This window comes from Zingiber officinale, chromosome 10A (assembly GCF_018446385.1).
Source record: "Zingiber officinale cultivar Zhangliang chromosome 10A, Zo_v1.1, whole genome shotgun sequence".
NCBI classification, from domain to species: domain Eukaryota; kingdom Viridiplantae; phylum Streptophyta; class Magnoliopsida; order Zingiberales; family Zingiberaceae; genus Zingiber; species Zingiber officinale.
Window position 1 is genome coordinate 71725117 of NC_056004.1, and position 17033 is coordinate 71742149.

General features: G+C 37.8%; 1 protein-coding gene and 1 pseudogene across 1 annotated transcript; both read left to right on the forward strand.

Moving 5' to 3' along the window:
* The first annotated feature begins 210 nt into the window (after window positions 1–210).
* Window positions 211–456, forward strand: LOC122028328 (annotated as a pseudogene).
* A 2087-nt stretch (window positions 457–2543) lies between these two features.
* Window positions 2544–16600, forward strand: LOC122027700 (auxin response factor 19-like). Its single transcript, XM_042586701.1, has 14 exons — window positions 2544–2959; window positions 3061–3173; window positions 4259–4357; window positions 4443–4499; window positions 4950–5105; window positions 5189–5273; window positions 5526–5616; window positions 5895–6059; window positions 6189–6311; window positions 12190–12265; window positions 12522–12657; window positions 13038–14911; window positions 15281–15471; window positions 15979–16600. The coding sequence occupies exons 1-14, from the start codon at window positions 2914–2916 to the stop codon at window positions 16190–16192; spliced, it is 3426 nt and encodes a 1141-aa protein (XP_042442635.1). The 5' UTR covers window positions 2544–2913; the 3' UTR covers window positions 16193–16600.
* Window positions 16601–17033: the final 433 nt, after the last annotated feature.

Sequence of the window (17033 nt, forward strand, 5' to 3'; positions counted from 1 at the left end):
GGACCCTTTACTAATTAATTTTTGTGAAGTGTAAAATGAATACATTAATGTCTTTTTTCTTTTCACGCTATTTTTTTAAAGACTTATTAGTAATTTTTTCTGGTTGTTTTTTATATAAAAAATATACATTTTAGTCCCACATTTTAGGATTGGCAACGTCACGAGTGGAGAAGTTTCTATAAATATTTTGGATCGACGATATTAGAAAGCATACCTTTTTCAGCCTTTTGGTAAAGATCAAGTGTAGTATATGTTCTTATCAGTTTAATATCTAATATAAAAAATAAATTAAAAAACTACTAGGGTTCTCGAGCATCACTCTTCCGTTGCACTATTGCATGGGCCAGACGCACCCTTACCAAGTCCAATTTATAAGCCTTGGGTACTAATTTATGCATATTGGTTCTCGAGTGTCGCCCTTGTGTTGCACTACTGCATGAGTCTGATGCACCCTTACCAAGTTCAATTTATGAGCCTTGGGGTACTAATTTACGCATATTTATATATTATATTACATATGTAACGCGTGTGCCCGATGACTAGTTTAATCAAAATATCTTCAACATACCTTTTTGTTTCACAAGTCATGCATCTTTTAAAATTAATTTTCGGTTATAATGTGGTAAAAGACTATTCGCTCGCCCCTAGTGCCTTCGTCAATTCATCTATAGGCTAACACGAAGAAGGTAAATTACGAGTGATTACTAGTCATAATAGTGCAGTGGTCAAGACATGAGGGAAGATATGCTCGAACACATCAAGTTTCAACCTCAGGACCTAATATGGAACGCTCTATGTCTCAAGCATCGCACCACCTCTGATGGGACTAATCTTCTATTATAATGAACTTATAAATGGATACCTGATATTTACAACATTTTTTTAACATGTCTTATATTTCTTTTGTAAATTATGTGATAACATGACCTTCATGTTTACTCATCAAATTAGTTGAAACTATAATGTTAACTAAACTAATTTCTATTCAACTATAGGGAGTTGAATATCAGTTATGAAGTATCTGTAATTCATCCGTAAAGATCTTTATCTTTTCATAATTTCTTATGATATTTTAAATTTATTATATTTTTTTATTTTTGTTTGCTCCATAAAACTTTTTTGTGTTTTTATATTATGTATTTTAAAATCATTTTAATTTCATACGATATGATAATTATCATTTCAAGCGTAACACAATACGCCGTATTGCCTTATTTCCTGGTCAAACTAATCGTACGCCCTTTTCAAGTCACTTCTTAGCAAGAGTAAAAGTGGACCTCCCTCTCACTCGCATTCGATCCATGTCCGAGCGAGCGCCTGGACCATTCGGCCGCAGACAAGACCGAGGCGCTGCCGTACGCGGGGGACCTCCTCGCCATCCCGCGAAACATGGCTGCCCGGTCCCACCTCGTGCGGCCCTTCCTTCCCCTGGGTATTAAATTGCGCAACCAAAGCTAAAACTTCGGATACAATTACAAAATAAACCCACCTTTTAAATCACTCAAAGATTGACCTCCCATCTTACCTCTCTCCCCCAATCGTAGCGCGAGTAGCAACATTGGGCGATTTTCGTGGTTTTGTTGACGATGCGTCGGCAGTACCGTCGCTGTCGCACGGGGAGGAAAGCACGCGCCGAAAAATACGCGCCACGTCAGATCAGCACCGATTTAATCTATCTCGCCCTGTTGTTGCATCGTTAGGCAAAAAAAAAAAGCATAGTTAATTATCGTTTAATTCGAGGATTAAGTTTAAGTCGTATTCCTAATCCTCCACGTGATGGCGGCCGCGGACGTCGGCGTGCGGGGTTTCGCTTCACTTTATTCCTGTGCTGGATTTACCCTCCGGATTGTGTCTAATTACGCACTTGCCACAGTCTTTCGGAGCGACAAGCGGGCAAGCAATCATTAGCTAGAATTAAGATCGTAGGCATTTTAATGCGTTGCGTCTAGTGGTTACATTTACGTGACCTAAACCCAGATATTCCAAATTAATGCCAAATGATTTGAATTTACTGAACGTGATTAAGAAACTGCTAACGAATGCTAATTCTCCGAGCATACACTTTTCTTCCATCTCCAATCGCTCGTCAACACTTGTAATGCGAAACCCTGCCGGTGATTGTTCCTGCCTGCCACGTGGATTTCTGTCCACGGTCCATCTCAGATGAGGGATCGTTTCCCAAGCGGGGTTACTCGAGCCGCCCGTCTGTTACTTTTTCTGCCGCGGCTTTACCTTCTTGGTATTGGATGCGGTGGTGGGTCCCATGCGGACGTCCAATCACCTGCCATTTATATCTGTAGGCGATACGTAGGGAGGTTGGTTTACTGATTTGCGCCGCGACGGGAACCGGGTCGTTCGTTTACCCGTCGGTGCCTGTGCGGAGGTTTTTTCAAAAAAGTCCCTGTACGAGAGAAATACTCCTCGATGCTTCCGCTGTCGTTTTCGAACGCGGCCAAAAGCGTTCCAAGGGGTTAAAAGGGAAATGGATAAATGGAGGACTAAAATGTCTATTAGGAAGTGGAGATGCGAAAAGAAATAGATAGGCGAGGAGAGCTTTGGACCAGGAAGGTATACCTGTACTCTAAATTGCTTTCTCTGTCTCGTCTTCTTCTTCTTCTTCTCCCTTGTCGGGAGACGAACCCCTTCAAGTGCCCTCGACCCTCTCAGCTCGGCTCCCCTGTGGGATCCCTCCTCCCTCCTCGGTCCCCTTCCGCCTTCTCACCGGACAAGCACGCCGGAAACAGGGAGCCCTGCCATCGACCTGCCGAGGCTCCGATTCGAGATTCCCTGGCCTTTGGTTATTCCTCTTCCAACCGATCTGTTCCCCATGGGGAACTTAGCTGCTTCGGTGGCCCGTGGATGAGCGCCGGTAGCTACGGTAGAGTGATCGTGGAAATCGCCGAGGTTTGAAACATGAAGGCGGCCGCCAGCGGAGCTCCGGCTCCCACCCCTTGCGAAGGTGAGTTGGGTTTCGAGCAATCTGTAGTTGCTTTAAGTAACGGTGCCAGTGGTAGCTGAGTTTAACTTGACTCTTGTGGTGATTGACGGCGGCGGCTGCAGGGGAGAGGAAGACAATAAACCCCGAGCTGTGGTACGCCTGCGCGGGACCGCTTGTATCTCTGCCTCCGGTGGGGAGCCTCGTCGTCTACTTCCCTCAAGGGCACAGCGAGCAGGTAAAGAGATGAGGAAAGGCTAGGAGTTCTTGCTAATTTCGCGCACTCGCCTTCTGGCGCCTGCGATCCGCTATGTGCGCTTTTGGCTTTCCGTCTGCTAACGTGCGCCTGGTCCTATCCTGTGGATTTGGAAAGCCTCCTCCTTTTCAGGGACCGAAGCTTTAGCTAAGCTTTATGCTAAACCATACCTTTGTGTGAATCTTTTCCTATTTTCTGGTTGCAATTATGACTACATCCTTTCCCCTTTTTTCTGTTTGCCGTTTGTGAATTCCATATTTGCCCTGCCATTTTTCAATTAGTTATTTTAGAGCTTATAATTGGTTTTATTACCGCTTCTGATGTAGTTAAACGAGTCTGTTTTATTCTTGCCGATCTTCAAGTGCCATTCAATTCACTATCGCCGTTGTTATAAGAATCTTGCAAAGCATTCACTTTGAGTTAAATTTAACTTCAAATGGAAAGTGTCTTATCGCTTTCTGCAATTTCATTTTTACTAATTCAGTAAAGGTTTTATTAATAATTTGATTATCCAATCTGCAGATATTTTATCCACCATATAATTAGTTGTGTGAAATTTCATGTCTAATTATTGAACATAACTTTAGCCATTAACTCAAGGTAGGAGTTCATGGTTGCATTAAATTTTATTTTTGACTTGGTTCTCTTTTTGGGGTTGAATTTTAATATTTGGGGTTAAAAATTTATTTGTTGATTGGTTATGGCCCCTCTGCCCCTCACTCAAAAATCAAATTAACTATAAAAGACCAGATAGACTGAGGAAATAAATCACTGAAATAGCAGTCCCAGTTGTCTTGTTTCAGTTTGCTAGTGGATGGGCCTCTTAGTTTCTTAGATGTCTGCTTCCATATTTTTAAATTTAAGAGGGCTCAAGAGATATGATGCCTTTTCAATCTCACTTCTTTAACTTTGAGTGGCTTGGACTTAATAGTATGGAGTTGATTCAAATAAATGATAACATTATTTTATCTCCTACAACAAAGTTGATAGACTCATAATATTTTATGATTAAGAGTTTAATGTTTGCAGTTACATGTTCAAAGTTAATGATTTGTGCCTTCTTTCAGGTTGCAGCTTCTATGCAGAAGGATATTGATGCTCATGTTCCAAACTATCCTAATCTGCCCTCAAAGCTGATATGTCTTCTTCATAATGTTACATTACATGTGAAGTCTTTTCTCCTTGTACAAATTGATTACTGTTGTATTCTGTCATCGTGTATAACTTTCTGGGTTATTAATGTTGCTTTAGGCTGATCCAGAAACTGATGAAGTTTATGCACAAATGACTCTTCAACCAGTCAACTCTGTGAGTCTATGTTATCCTACTGATGTTGTTCCAAGCTTGTACGAATAATAAGCTTAAAAGTTGATGATGAGGTGCTTGGCATATACTGTTCTATCCTGTCTTCAAAAGAAAAATTTTCTGACTAGAGTTTGAAAGGAGTTTAATATGCTTTTTTTACTAAAATTCTTTCCTTAGCATACATAACTTTACTTAATTGTGTTGTTTCATAAAAGTCACTTTTTTTTTTGTTTTGCTAAAAAATTTCATTGTTAGCATATGCTTTATAAATAATGCTTTTGCCTTATCCTTAGGTTGTGTGGTAGTACAATTTAAACATTGGAATACATATTATAATTATTCTGCTGATGGATTATAAAGGACAATTTGGCTACTGGCATGGGCTTTAGTTGCCAACGTGAATTAGTTCCAATACTTGTGTGAAGTTCTAATTCAATTGTTTCATTGATGCAGTATGATAAGGAGGCATTGCAGGCATCAGAGCTTGCATTAAAACAGACCAAACCGCCGACAGATTTCTTTTGCAAAACGCTTACTGCAAGTGACACAAGCACTCATGGAGGTTTCTCTGTGCCTCGACGTGCTGCAGAGAAAATTTTCCCCCCTCTTGTGAGTGAATTACACAACTGTGTATAATCTTTGAAAGTGATGCTGACTTTTTCCTGATGATCAATCTTTGCTCTTGTGCATAGGATTTCTCAATGCAGCCACCTGCTCAAGAATTACAAGCAAAAGACTTGCATGATAATCAGTGGACGTTCCGTCATATTTATCGAGGTAAGTCACATAAAAGCAATCATGCTGCATGTTCTACTAGGTCAATATTCATGTCTCTTTCGCTGGTAACATATATCCTATTACTTAGGATTAACACCTCCAAGACTATGACTAGGGTTAGAGGTTAATGTTTTAACAAGCATATAGCCGTGGATATTCAAATTCAATGAGTTGCCAAGCATATGGGATAAATTATGCGTCTTATTGAACTTGTCATTCCCAAAAGATTGATTTTCTTTCTCTGAAATCTAGGTCAACCCAAAAGACACTTGCTCACCACGGGTTGGAGCTTATTTGTGAGTGGGAAGAGGCTGTTTGCTGGTGATTCTGTTTTATTTATTAGGTAATACCAATTTAGAGATTCAGATTTTCCATTAATTTAGTTTCATCACATAAAAGAGCAGAAAATTGTTTTGTGGTTTATATGTAATGCACGCTCATGTTGGTTCCTCTTTTATCTAGAATTTTGTGTACAATACTTTAGATAAAGTATTGTACCTCCATTGTCTCATGAACAGTATTGTTTCTTTCATCCTTTTCTGTAGTTGACAATAAATGCATACTGAAGGATTTATATTGTAGGCAACTAATTTGTATCTCCTTCATTGTTCTCATGAGCAGGGATCAAAAGCAACAACTTCTTTTAGGCATTAGGCGTGCTAACAGGCAACCTACTAACATATCTTCATCAGTTCTTTCAACTGATAGCATGCACATTGGCATTCTTGCAGCGGCTGCCCATGCTGCTGCAAACCACAGTCCATTCACTGTATTCTACAATCCAAGGTACATTATTTTGTATACTTGAGATACAAATGCATATCCATCTGAAAATGATAATTGATTGTTCATGCAATGACTTTATTTAATGATTTTATCATATGCAACTGTAACAAAATTGGTGTTGATTTGCAGGGCCAGTCCTTCAGAGTTTGTTGTTCCTTTTGCAAAATACCAGAAGGCAGTATACAGCAACCAAATATCCCTTGGTATGCGCTTCCGTATGATGTTCGAAACTGAAGAATTAGGAACAAGAAGGTAAGAACCTATTGTATTAATCATATAACTGTTGTGCTGTCGTGCAATGATGCTTCATAAGGGTGTCGAAGTAGTCAGACAGGTTGTGTAGGGAGAGTTCGTTTAGTGCTTTAGGTGAATTTCTATCATTAAAGTAAAATAATGATACTTGGTCTCGTGGTAGTCAATATTGCCGTGATCCAGACCTTAGATCTTTCAATCCTACAATCTAAAATTGGCCTAAATGATTAAGATCCCAAGTAGAACTTGGGCTAATGTCTTACGAACCTACAATCCAACCCTCTTCCTATTTACCATTCCTATGTAGCATTTAATAATGACGACATTTGCTATAGCACAATTTTCTTCATTCTATATAATTTGAAAAAAAAAATTCAATTATATATATTTTTTACTTCCAAGTAGAAAAATCTTTTTAATTATTATTGTTATTATCCAGCTTTAACTATTGTTATTTTCATCTTAGGATTACCATTCATCTTATAAAAGTTCTTACTTGATATTATTTCTTAGGATTACATAATCTTTTTGATCCGACTTTAGCTAAAGTATACATAGAAGAATATATAATGTATGTTGGCGCATTGACGGTTGTGTTCTTATGCCTTGATTTTTGTGATCACACTTGGGAGTATCTAGCTCCTAGTCATAGTTATCAACAGGTATATAGGCGAACCATTAAGTGATGTAGAGTCACTTGTCATGGAAACTTTTGCATTGAGTCACCTTAGGAATGAGGCAGAGGATCATTTAATCTTGAACTCCAACCTTTACAAAGTACTTTCTAATAATTTTCTAAATGGAAATTTTGGGTTGGCTGGATTTTTATTATCCTCCAAGTTCACCAATGTAAGAAGATCCGTCTTGTTTACAAATATCCATTGACAAATATAAGATCTTGATTAATTATTAACTTCAAAAGCATGGTTTTTATCTTCAAAGGGGTTTCAAGATAGTAATTTAGTTTGTCTTTGCCTTTAACTAGGTAAATTCTTTTTTCAGTACTCTATGGAGGTAGGGCGATAAAGATAAATGTTCATACTTCTGACATACAATAATATATATACATTACTTGAAAAAATAGTCATATACCTTTGTGTATGTCTTTTGGGCAAAAATGGGCGTTTTTTAAATTAAAATTGTCAAAAGAACATCTCTTTTTTCATTAATCATCAAAACAATGTCCCACCTCCTGTGGTTTGACTCTAATACCCTTAAGTTGGGTCAGTCTAAATCAAATAGGTTTCGCCCAATGTCCATGCTGGAGCAACTTTGAATTGTAGCTGCTATAATTTTATAGCAATTATGGTTTATAATTGTTATGACATGATATTTAACCACCTTTGCATATGTTGTGCTAGCTAGTAACCATAGCTGCCTGCTACAACATGTTATTGATCAATGTTGACTTAAGTTGAACAAGATCTCACTTGTGCACATGTTGTAGTAACTATGATTTATTGTTGCTACAACGTCAACCAATGTTGAGTTGAATAGGATCTCAGTTGTGCACATTTTATAGCAACTATGAATTGTAACTACTCATTGCTGCGACATCATAGTGTTAATCTGATCGATGGTTTAGTTTCCATGCATTTGGACCAGCTGCGTAAGGATGGATAATTTGGGTAATAAAGATGGAGTTGGGTGCAATTTTGATGATTAATGAAAAAGGGACAGCCTTTTGATGATTCTAATAAAAAGGGTGCCCTTTTAATTTTTGTCCATCTCTTTTTTACTATATTTGAAGTGATCACTTGTATAGTTCTTTTTTAAGAGACATGAAATCAATCTTCTTAATGAGATCCTCATACATTATTTTAAAAATCTTATGATTAAACAATATTTATATTCCTTTAAAAACTTATCAACTAAATTTATAAGTACATTTTAAAATAATTGAATAAATGGGAGATAAATGCGTATGTGCTAAATTTGTAGCATATATTTAACCAACACAACAACCAAATTTATCCTGCATATACTTATCTAGCTGAAGAAATAATGAAGTTTGCATGGAGAGTTATATGTATAAGCACATTCCTTTTTCATTAGATTAATTGTATACATCAATGCTCAACAATACTTTTGATCAAATTTATACCATTGCCATTAGTCTTTAATCAACCTCTTAATTGAGCCTCCGAGGTTGCGGTGCCATGATAGAACATCCAGGTTGTCATCCAGGTATCCGCGGTTCGATCCCCAGCTATGTCATATTTGTAGGAATTTTTTCTCCAAATGGGGAGCGCAACCAAATGATGCTGGGCTTCTGGGTTGGTCGTCGCGCGTGCTTCCCGATTTACCCTGTGGCCGATGGGAAACTTCCGTGGAACCCGGCCGGTCATCCCAGGGATAGTCAATAGGACTAACTGAGTTTATCATTTTTTTTTTATTGAGCTATTAAATAATATATAATTTGATACAAATGAGAATTATATGTATAATAATACATTATAGCGCATCAAAATAAGTTTATTACTGATATTTTAGTTAGTAAAATTTTCTATAGATCTACCTTTCATGAATATATGCCTTTGATAACAACCTTACTAGGCTACTCATCACCCCATCTTGAGGTGCACCCATTAAGTTAGTGTTATCATTCCATCATCTACCTTTGCACAAAGTGTTTCAGAGGCAACACATACACTGAAACCTCACCCTTATATATAACACTATTGTCTCCCGAGTAACGGAGTTGAAGCTTTCGTGTAGGTTATGGACTTGACATACATCATAAAAAAAACTAGATGATTTTGCAAGACATGACCAAAAAGCTTGCTATTACTTAGTTGGACAGGCTCGCTAACAACTTCATGAAGAACAAGGAGCCTTATGTGTCGTTTTTGCTCAGATTTGGCCATAGTAGTTGACCTATAGCGATTTTTGCCACTGTGTACCTAATCATTCAAACATCCCTGGGTGCATAGTGCTTTTCCTTAGCTGATATTTCCAATGGCTTGTTCAACAGTGTGCTTGGATATTGACCAACAGTGTGTTGCATCCATTGAACGGAGAAAGAATAAAAAATGGACTCAACAATTTGGGACATTCATTCTTTATATCAACCCAATCATTTTGTTGAGAAGCCCGTAAAAAATAAATAATTAAAGCCTAGCATAAGGAGGTTAAAAGCCACTTAACAAATGGCATGCATAAGGTCGTCATGAAAAAACTAGATGATTTTGCAAGACATGACCAAAAAGCTTGCTATTTCTGAGTTGGACAGGCTCGCTAACTACTTCATGAAGAACAAGGAGCCTTATGTGTCCTTTTTTCTCAGATTTGGCCATAGTAGTTGACCTGTACTGATTTTTGCCACTGTATCTAAGCATTCAAACATCCCTGGGTGCATAGTGCTTTTCCTTAGCTGATATTGCTAATGGCTTGTCCAACAGTGGGCTGTGGATATTGCCCACTTGATCATTGGCCCTTTACATGACTACCTTATGCATGCCATTTGTTAAGTGGCTTTTAACCTCCTCCTGCTGGGCTTTAATTATTTATTTATTACTGGTTTCTCAACAAAAAGATTGGGTTGATATAAAGAATGAATGCCCCAAATTGTTGTGTCCATTTTTAATTCTTTCTCCATTTAATGGATGCTGATTAAGAGTTCTTATTGGTGCATAGATGCTTAAAATTCCTCCTTTCACAAAGAGCAAATGGGCCTATATTGATTTAAGGTTACATTTATTTAAGGTTACTTCTCTAAAGATGTTCCCTCCTGAGATCAAAGTAACAACAACCAAGCCTTATCCTATTAGGTGGGGTCGACTATATGAATCATTTTATGCCATTGGATGCTATCCCATATTATATCGTCATTTATATTTAAATAAATTTTATCTTAATTTATTATTGCTAACCAAATCTTTTTGGTCTTTGATATGCATATTTTTTATAGTTTTACATCCCCTAATTAGTATATCTCTGCACCATATTGAATGTGTCTTTCGGAGATTTTTTCAATAGATGCAATCTTGACTTTTTTTTCTAATGTTCTTATTTCGTATTCTATTCATCCTCCTATATTTATATATACACCTTAATATCTTTACATCTGTAATTTTCATCTTTTGCTCATGTACTCAAGTTATAGTCCAACAATAAGTTTTATATAACATAAGTAGGTTTAACTGCGGTTTTGTGAAACTTCTTTTTAAGTCTTAGAGGTATTTTATGATCACAGAGATCATTGACACTCTTTTTAATTTCAACAATCCTGTTTTTATTCTATATAAGACATGTCTCAGTCCCTAATTCTTTTGTAAAAATGATCCTAAATACTTAAAGCTTTTAGTTATAAACAACTCATTGTCTCCTATCTTAACAATTGTCTTTTTACATCTAATATTATTAAATTTAAATATATATATTTTATCTTTACTCTACTAAGCTTAAAATTTTTTATTTCTGTTAAGATTCGAGTTTAATATTTATTCCTTCACATCTTTTTCACGTTTCCCTCTAAGATAAAAAAAATACTTGAAATAAAAATTGCTATATTTTTATATTATAATTTTTTAAATTAAAAATACCAACAGATGCTAGTATCATGTTGTTCACATAAACATCATAGTACAAATGGTGTGTTTGGTTCAATGTAATCGGTGATAACCTTAGTTATCCATCTCATGCTATGTTATTTAACCTTGTTTGGTTTAGGTAATAATCGATTCCCAAATTATTATGCATGCTCGCCACGTCACAAAGGCATGCAACCGGATTATGTTTCCTCGATTCTAAGGTTTTGGACGATTCCGGGGTTATCATTGTCGTGTGCGAGCAACTGTCGATCGTCGAACGCGATCAACGAGCAGGGGGAGAGAGTCGCGGCGATTTGGGGTGGCCAATGAAAGGCACACTTGGGTGGAGCTTCGTCTTCCCAAACTGGTCAGACATTTAGTACCCATGTCAGCGTCTCACGTGGCTCATGAAGGAGAAGGATGGGGTGTCGATATCTCACGTGGACGGAGGCGACGTCTTCGGATGTGCACTTAGTCACCGACTGCTCTAGCAACAGTGTTGTAGGCGCTTGCGAGGAACTCCAGTACGAGCACCGGCGTCTCACGTGGTTTGGGATGGAGAGGATGGTGCGTTGCTGTCTTGCATGGACGGAGGTGACGCCGGAGGACATGCACTCGGTAGGCTGCTCGGGTGACAACGCTGTGGGCGCTCGCGAAGAACTGGAAGAGGAACGGCGATGGGGAAGAGTTTAATTAAAACTTAGGTTTTAATTTCCCAAACTTAGGTTAAGTTCCAATCAATTTCCAGTTTAAATAGGATAACCAAACAGACTTTTCTAAACCCTAATTGATTTAACCTATTAAAATATTTAAAAACTCTTGAAAATTTTTAAAAAAGTCTAATAAATTCTATATATTAATATAAATTTATTTCCTTAGTAATTATGAATTATATTGTTACTATTTTTTAAATAAAATATTAAACTAAGTTATACCTTAAAACCTCCAAACAAACAAGTTTTATTGCATTAGCTAAGATTGAATCAAACAACATTAGGTTATGTTGTATTTCCCATAGTTTGATTATGTGATTATCTGTAATCACATAATCAAAATTACATGATAACCTTGAACCAAACTAGGGGTGGGGAAAATTACTATCGGTATACCGTACTGAACCATCCCTAAACCAAACGCACCCTAAAAGTATACCATGGGCAACACAAAGTATTAAGTCTAATTGAGACCTTGTGTTTTTCCACTAAGTACCAGACTAAATAACTGATTTCTTATTGAAATTAAATTCCTGGACTTTTGTAGCATTTGTATGTCCAAGTGTCATGAGAAGTTTAATTTGTTCTTTGAAGACCCTATGAGAAAGTTAAATTTGCTGTGAAATTCTGCAGGTACATGGGCACAATTACTGGTATTAGTGATTTGGATCCTGTGAGATGGAAAAACTCACAATGGCGCAATCTGCAGGTTGGTCTTCTATCAATGAGCCATGATGATCTGTTAAATTGTACGCTTGCCTAGTTAGTAATTTAATATTTTCTGGTTTATAGTTTCCTTTTCATTAATATTGTTATTCTTTCTCGACAGGTTGGGTGGGATGAGTCTGCAGCTGGTGAGAGGCGAAACCGAGTCTCAATATGGGAAATTGAGCCTGTTATAGCACCATTCTTCATCTGTGGTTTATAGTTTCCTTTTCATTAATATTGTTATTCTTTCTCGACAGGTTGGGTGGGATGAGTCTGCAGCTGGTGAGAGGCGAAACCGAGTCTCAATATGGGAAATTGAGCCTGTTATAGCACCATTCTTCATCTGTCCTCCTCCATTTTTCAGAAAACGACCTAGGCAACCAGGAATGCCAGGTACTTATCGCATTATCTTACACAATTCATACTTAGAGTGGATTTAGAATTTTAGATCCTTGTGTGGTGGATATTCTCATCTTATGTTGTTGCTTCTCTCACACTGCTTGTCCAAATTAACTTGAAACCAGCTGGATGTTGTAAACTAAGAATTTTTGAAGTCTAAACTTGTAACTTGATGAATCTAGATTTCATCAGTAACTGCCCAAGAACCAGCTATAACTGTAATTTGAAACTCAGGTCGCCTAAATAGTGGGTAGTGCTATGGCGATAGTCAGAGATGAATTTAATAATTTAACTAGGAAATGGTTGTATTGTGCAAGCAACTTTTTTATTGGGAAATTTGTATATTTTCTGAATTGGTTATGTTGATGTTGCAGATGATGAATCATCAGAAATGGAAAATCTTTTTAAGAGGGCAATGCCTTGGCTTGGAGAGGAAATCTGCATACAGGATTCTCAAACTCAGAGCACTGTAATGCCAGGTTTAAGTTTGGCTCAGTGGATGAGCATGCAACAGAATCCTTCATTAGCTAACCAAACTTTACAGACTGAACATTTGCGTTCTCTATCTGGACCTATGCAAAACCTTGGCGCAACTGATCTTTCTAGGCAGTTGGGATTGCAAGCTCAAATGTTGCAGCAAAATAGCATACAGTTTCACCCTAGTAGATTATCTCAACCAGGCCAGCAAGTTGATGAACTCGCTAAGGTCTCAATTCCAGTGAGCCAAGTGGGTGCTGCTAGTAGATCTCCACAGCAATTGCAAGATTTATCAATGCATCAGAAGCAGCAGATAGTCAACCAAGCATTACCACTGAACCAGACTCAGAACAATGTCATACAGACACAACTACTGGTACAGTCTCAAGTGCAGCAGCAACAACAGCAACGACAGCAAGCGATAATTCGTAACAATCAGCTATTACAGGCCAGCCTGCCACAAAATCAACAACAAAATACTCAGAAATTGCTCCACCAGCAGCAGCAGCAGCAACAACAACAGCATCAGCTGCAGCAACATCAGCAACAGCAACAACAGCAGCAATTACTACTTCAGCAGCAATACCAGCAGTCACAAGGCATGATGCCTGTTAAACTCCCCGGCCATGTAAATCAACAACTATCCGACCAACAGATTCAGTTGCAGTTGCTACAGAAGCTCCAACAGCAGCAGCATCCACATTTTTCACAGCCGAGAATGCAATCAGCTCAACTCCCCCAAAGTCAGGAGTACCAAAAAACTCTCCCAGATGTATCGCAGCAGTTATCAAATCTCAATTCTCTATTTCAGCAATCAATCAACTCTGAACAATGTCCAAAAGTTGCTTCACAGTCTGTGAGGCTGCCACAGTCATCCCAAGACCAGCCGCAGCAAAAATCTCAGCAGCAGGAAGTTCTACTGGGTGAATTACCTGCAGCTATCCTTCCAGCTAACCAAGCCACAAATATTATCCCGGCAGTTGGAAATTCCTTGATGGGTGCTGGTGGGGCACAATCAGGGCTTACAGATGATGTCCCATCATGCTCCACATCACCATCAACAAACAATGGAGCTATTCCTCCCCATTTAGCTCTAAATAAACATGAACAATGCAATCAATTGTCAACAGAGAAGGCATCTCAGACACTTGCTACATTGCTTAATCAAAACTCAGCTCCAGCAGCAAATACAAATATGCCGAAGGAGCTTCCAAAAATTGTTCATAATGTAAAGCCGTCAATCCCAATTTCCAAGGTGCAACATCAGGGTGTTGTAGCACCTCAAACTTATGTAGGCAACACAGCGCAAATGGATTACTTAGACACAACCTCCTCAGCAACTTCTGTATGCTTATCTCAGACTAATGGATCCTTAAATCAAATCTTCCCTCTCTCAAATTTTAATCAACCGCCAGTGCTCAGAGATGCACCACCAGAGAGTGATGTTCCTAATACAGACCCCAGGAACAATGTACTTTTTGGAGTTAACATTGATGGCACGTTGGGAATACCTTTCACTTCTGATGCTTTGATGGTTAACAGCATTGACTCTGAAAAGTATCAGAATCACATCCCTAGCGATATAGTTGCCAGTTACAACACCACAAAAGATGCTCAACAAGAGCTGTCATCATCAATGGTTTCACAATCATTTGGAGTTCCAGATGTGGCATTTAATTCAATTGATTCAACTATTAGTGAAAATGGGTTCTTAAACTCCTGGGCTCCACCACCGCCACCACAACTTCAACGCAAGCGCACGTACACCAAGGTATGGTCTTTTGACTTCTTCAAACATCACTTTGTGAAAATACAATTGGAAGATGAACTGGATTGCTTTTTTTATTTGCAAAATCTTATCTGAACTTAATTTAGGTTTGATCACCATGAAGGGAAGGTGAAAGTTAGTCCAAACCTTTTACAGCTCTTTGTATATACTGTAGTAGCATGGAAATTTAATGCAAATGGTAGCTTAGATGGGTTTAGCATTTGTGCTGAAACTTTTCTGCTGATGGATGTAAGAATCGCCCAATTTTTTGATATTAGCTGAAACAATCCACCATGTTGAATCTACTTCTAAACTGCTAGTTTATGCATTAGCTGTACTGTTTTTCTAATACACATGTGATATTGTTTGTAGGTCTATAAGCGAGGAGCTGTTGGCAGATCAATAGATATCACACGTTATTCAGGATATGATGAGCTAAAACATGATCTTGCACGGATGTTCAGCATAGAGGGACAGCTTGAAGATCGTCAGAGAATCGGCTGGAAACTTGTTTATGTAGATCATGAGAACGATGTTCTACTTGTCGGGGATGATCCATGGGAGTAAGTTATAACATGACTTAAACATATGACTTTTAGACATGAGGAATATTTCCTGTATTCTTTAGAATATCATAATATTGAAAACCAAATACAGGACCTAGAAATTTCTGGCATTATTATGATATAGGATTACTAAAGATAATATTTATGTTTTTCTGGAAGTAACCATAATGAGTTAATTGCTACAAAATCTTTACTGAAATTTGCAATGTTTTTCTCATGTTGGCAAGTATTAAAGCATTTACAAAAAATTCAAGACTGTTAAATCTTGATTTCACTAATTAGTGACTCCAAATAAGTTATCTTCTTTATGATTCTGGTATTTCACTGACGTTGTTCGAAAGCTGATCTGCTGATCTAGTCAGTGTACCTCTAGAGAGCAAAATAAAATTAAAAGGAAAAAATAGCAAATTCAAATGCATATTGATTTAATGGGGATAGTTTGATATCATACTTTGCGAATATATTTTCTTTCCTTGTTATCCAAGCTTTGCTACAAATGTGCAGGGAGTTTGTGAATTGTGTTCGGCACATCAAAATACTGTCTCCACAAGAAGTTCAACAAATGAGCCTGGATGTTGATTTGGGAAACAACCTCCCAAATCAAGCATGCAGCAGTTCAGATGGTGGAAATGCCTGGAGGGGCCAATGTGATCAGAACTCAGGCAATCCATCTGCCGGGTCATATGAACATTTTGAGCGACAGATGGTCATGCAGTGAACCTGTAATCCAAAACCATTTCCCTTTTCACAATGAAAATTGTCTGAGAAAATTGTGATGGATGATCTCATACTACTGAAATCCTTCCTAAGACATTGGTTTGCAAGGCTGATTCATGAAAAGCACAGGTAGCCACATGGACCACACCATCCATCCTTTTCTTCTTCTGATGAAGACTAGAACTTGAAGTGGAGGCAATTATTAGGATTCTATCAGAAGCATCAGTCTTCTGATGATTCAGGTATGTTACGTAGTTAAATGCCAGTCCCACTCATAGAATGGGGACAAGTTTCCAGAGTTTTCAAGTTTGTAAATGTGTAGCATCTCCTTAGAAAACTGGAGAAACGAGCTAATTTTCTGTATTGATACTGCTTATGTTTTCAATCTAATTGTAACTTATTGTGCCCACCTGCTGATTACACTTGGTCCAAAGAGCTATCTAGTGGCTAGGAAAAAAAGAATACTTAGGCTCTTGAGAAATCATGGTGATTTGGACGTCCAGCTTGAGGAGGTATAACCACCAAAATGCTACTAAATCTTACTTGTGCATCACCATCAAAACTCACACTGTAACTTTCATCATGTAGGCTGCCTATTTGATATGACAATGTATTATTCAGCAGTCTTTCTTGAAACTAGTAATTACTCTAGCAAAATGTTCAATATTCCATGAAAATACTGCTGTGGTACCAATAGACAAGCATTTACATGGCATCCCAATTATGCCTACATAGTTGATGTAATATCATCAATTAGTTCCCATGCAGAACTAGTTATTAATTTATTTATGCAATTTAACTTTAACTGATTGAATAAGAATGACTAGATACAGAAGCAAACA

Coding starts and splice junctions, on each gene's coding strand:
- LOC122027700 (XM_042586701.1), top strand. CDS start 2,914: ATGAAGGCGGCCGCCAGCGGAGCTCCGGCTCCCACCCCTTGCGAAG. Junction 4,500..4,949: donor CTCTTCAACCAGTCAACTCT/GTGAGTCTATGT, acceptor TCATTGATGCAG/TATGATAAGGAGGCATTGCA. Junction 5,617..5,894: donor GATTCTGTTTTATTTATTAG/GTAATACCAATT, acceptor TCTCATGAGCAG/GGATCAAAAGCAACAACTTC.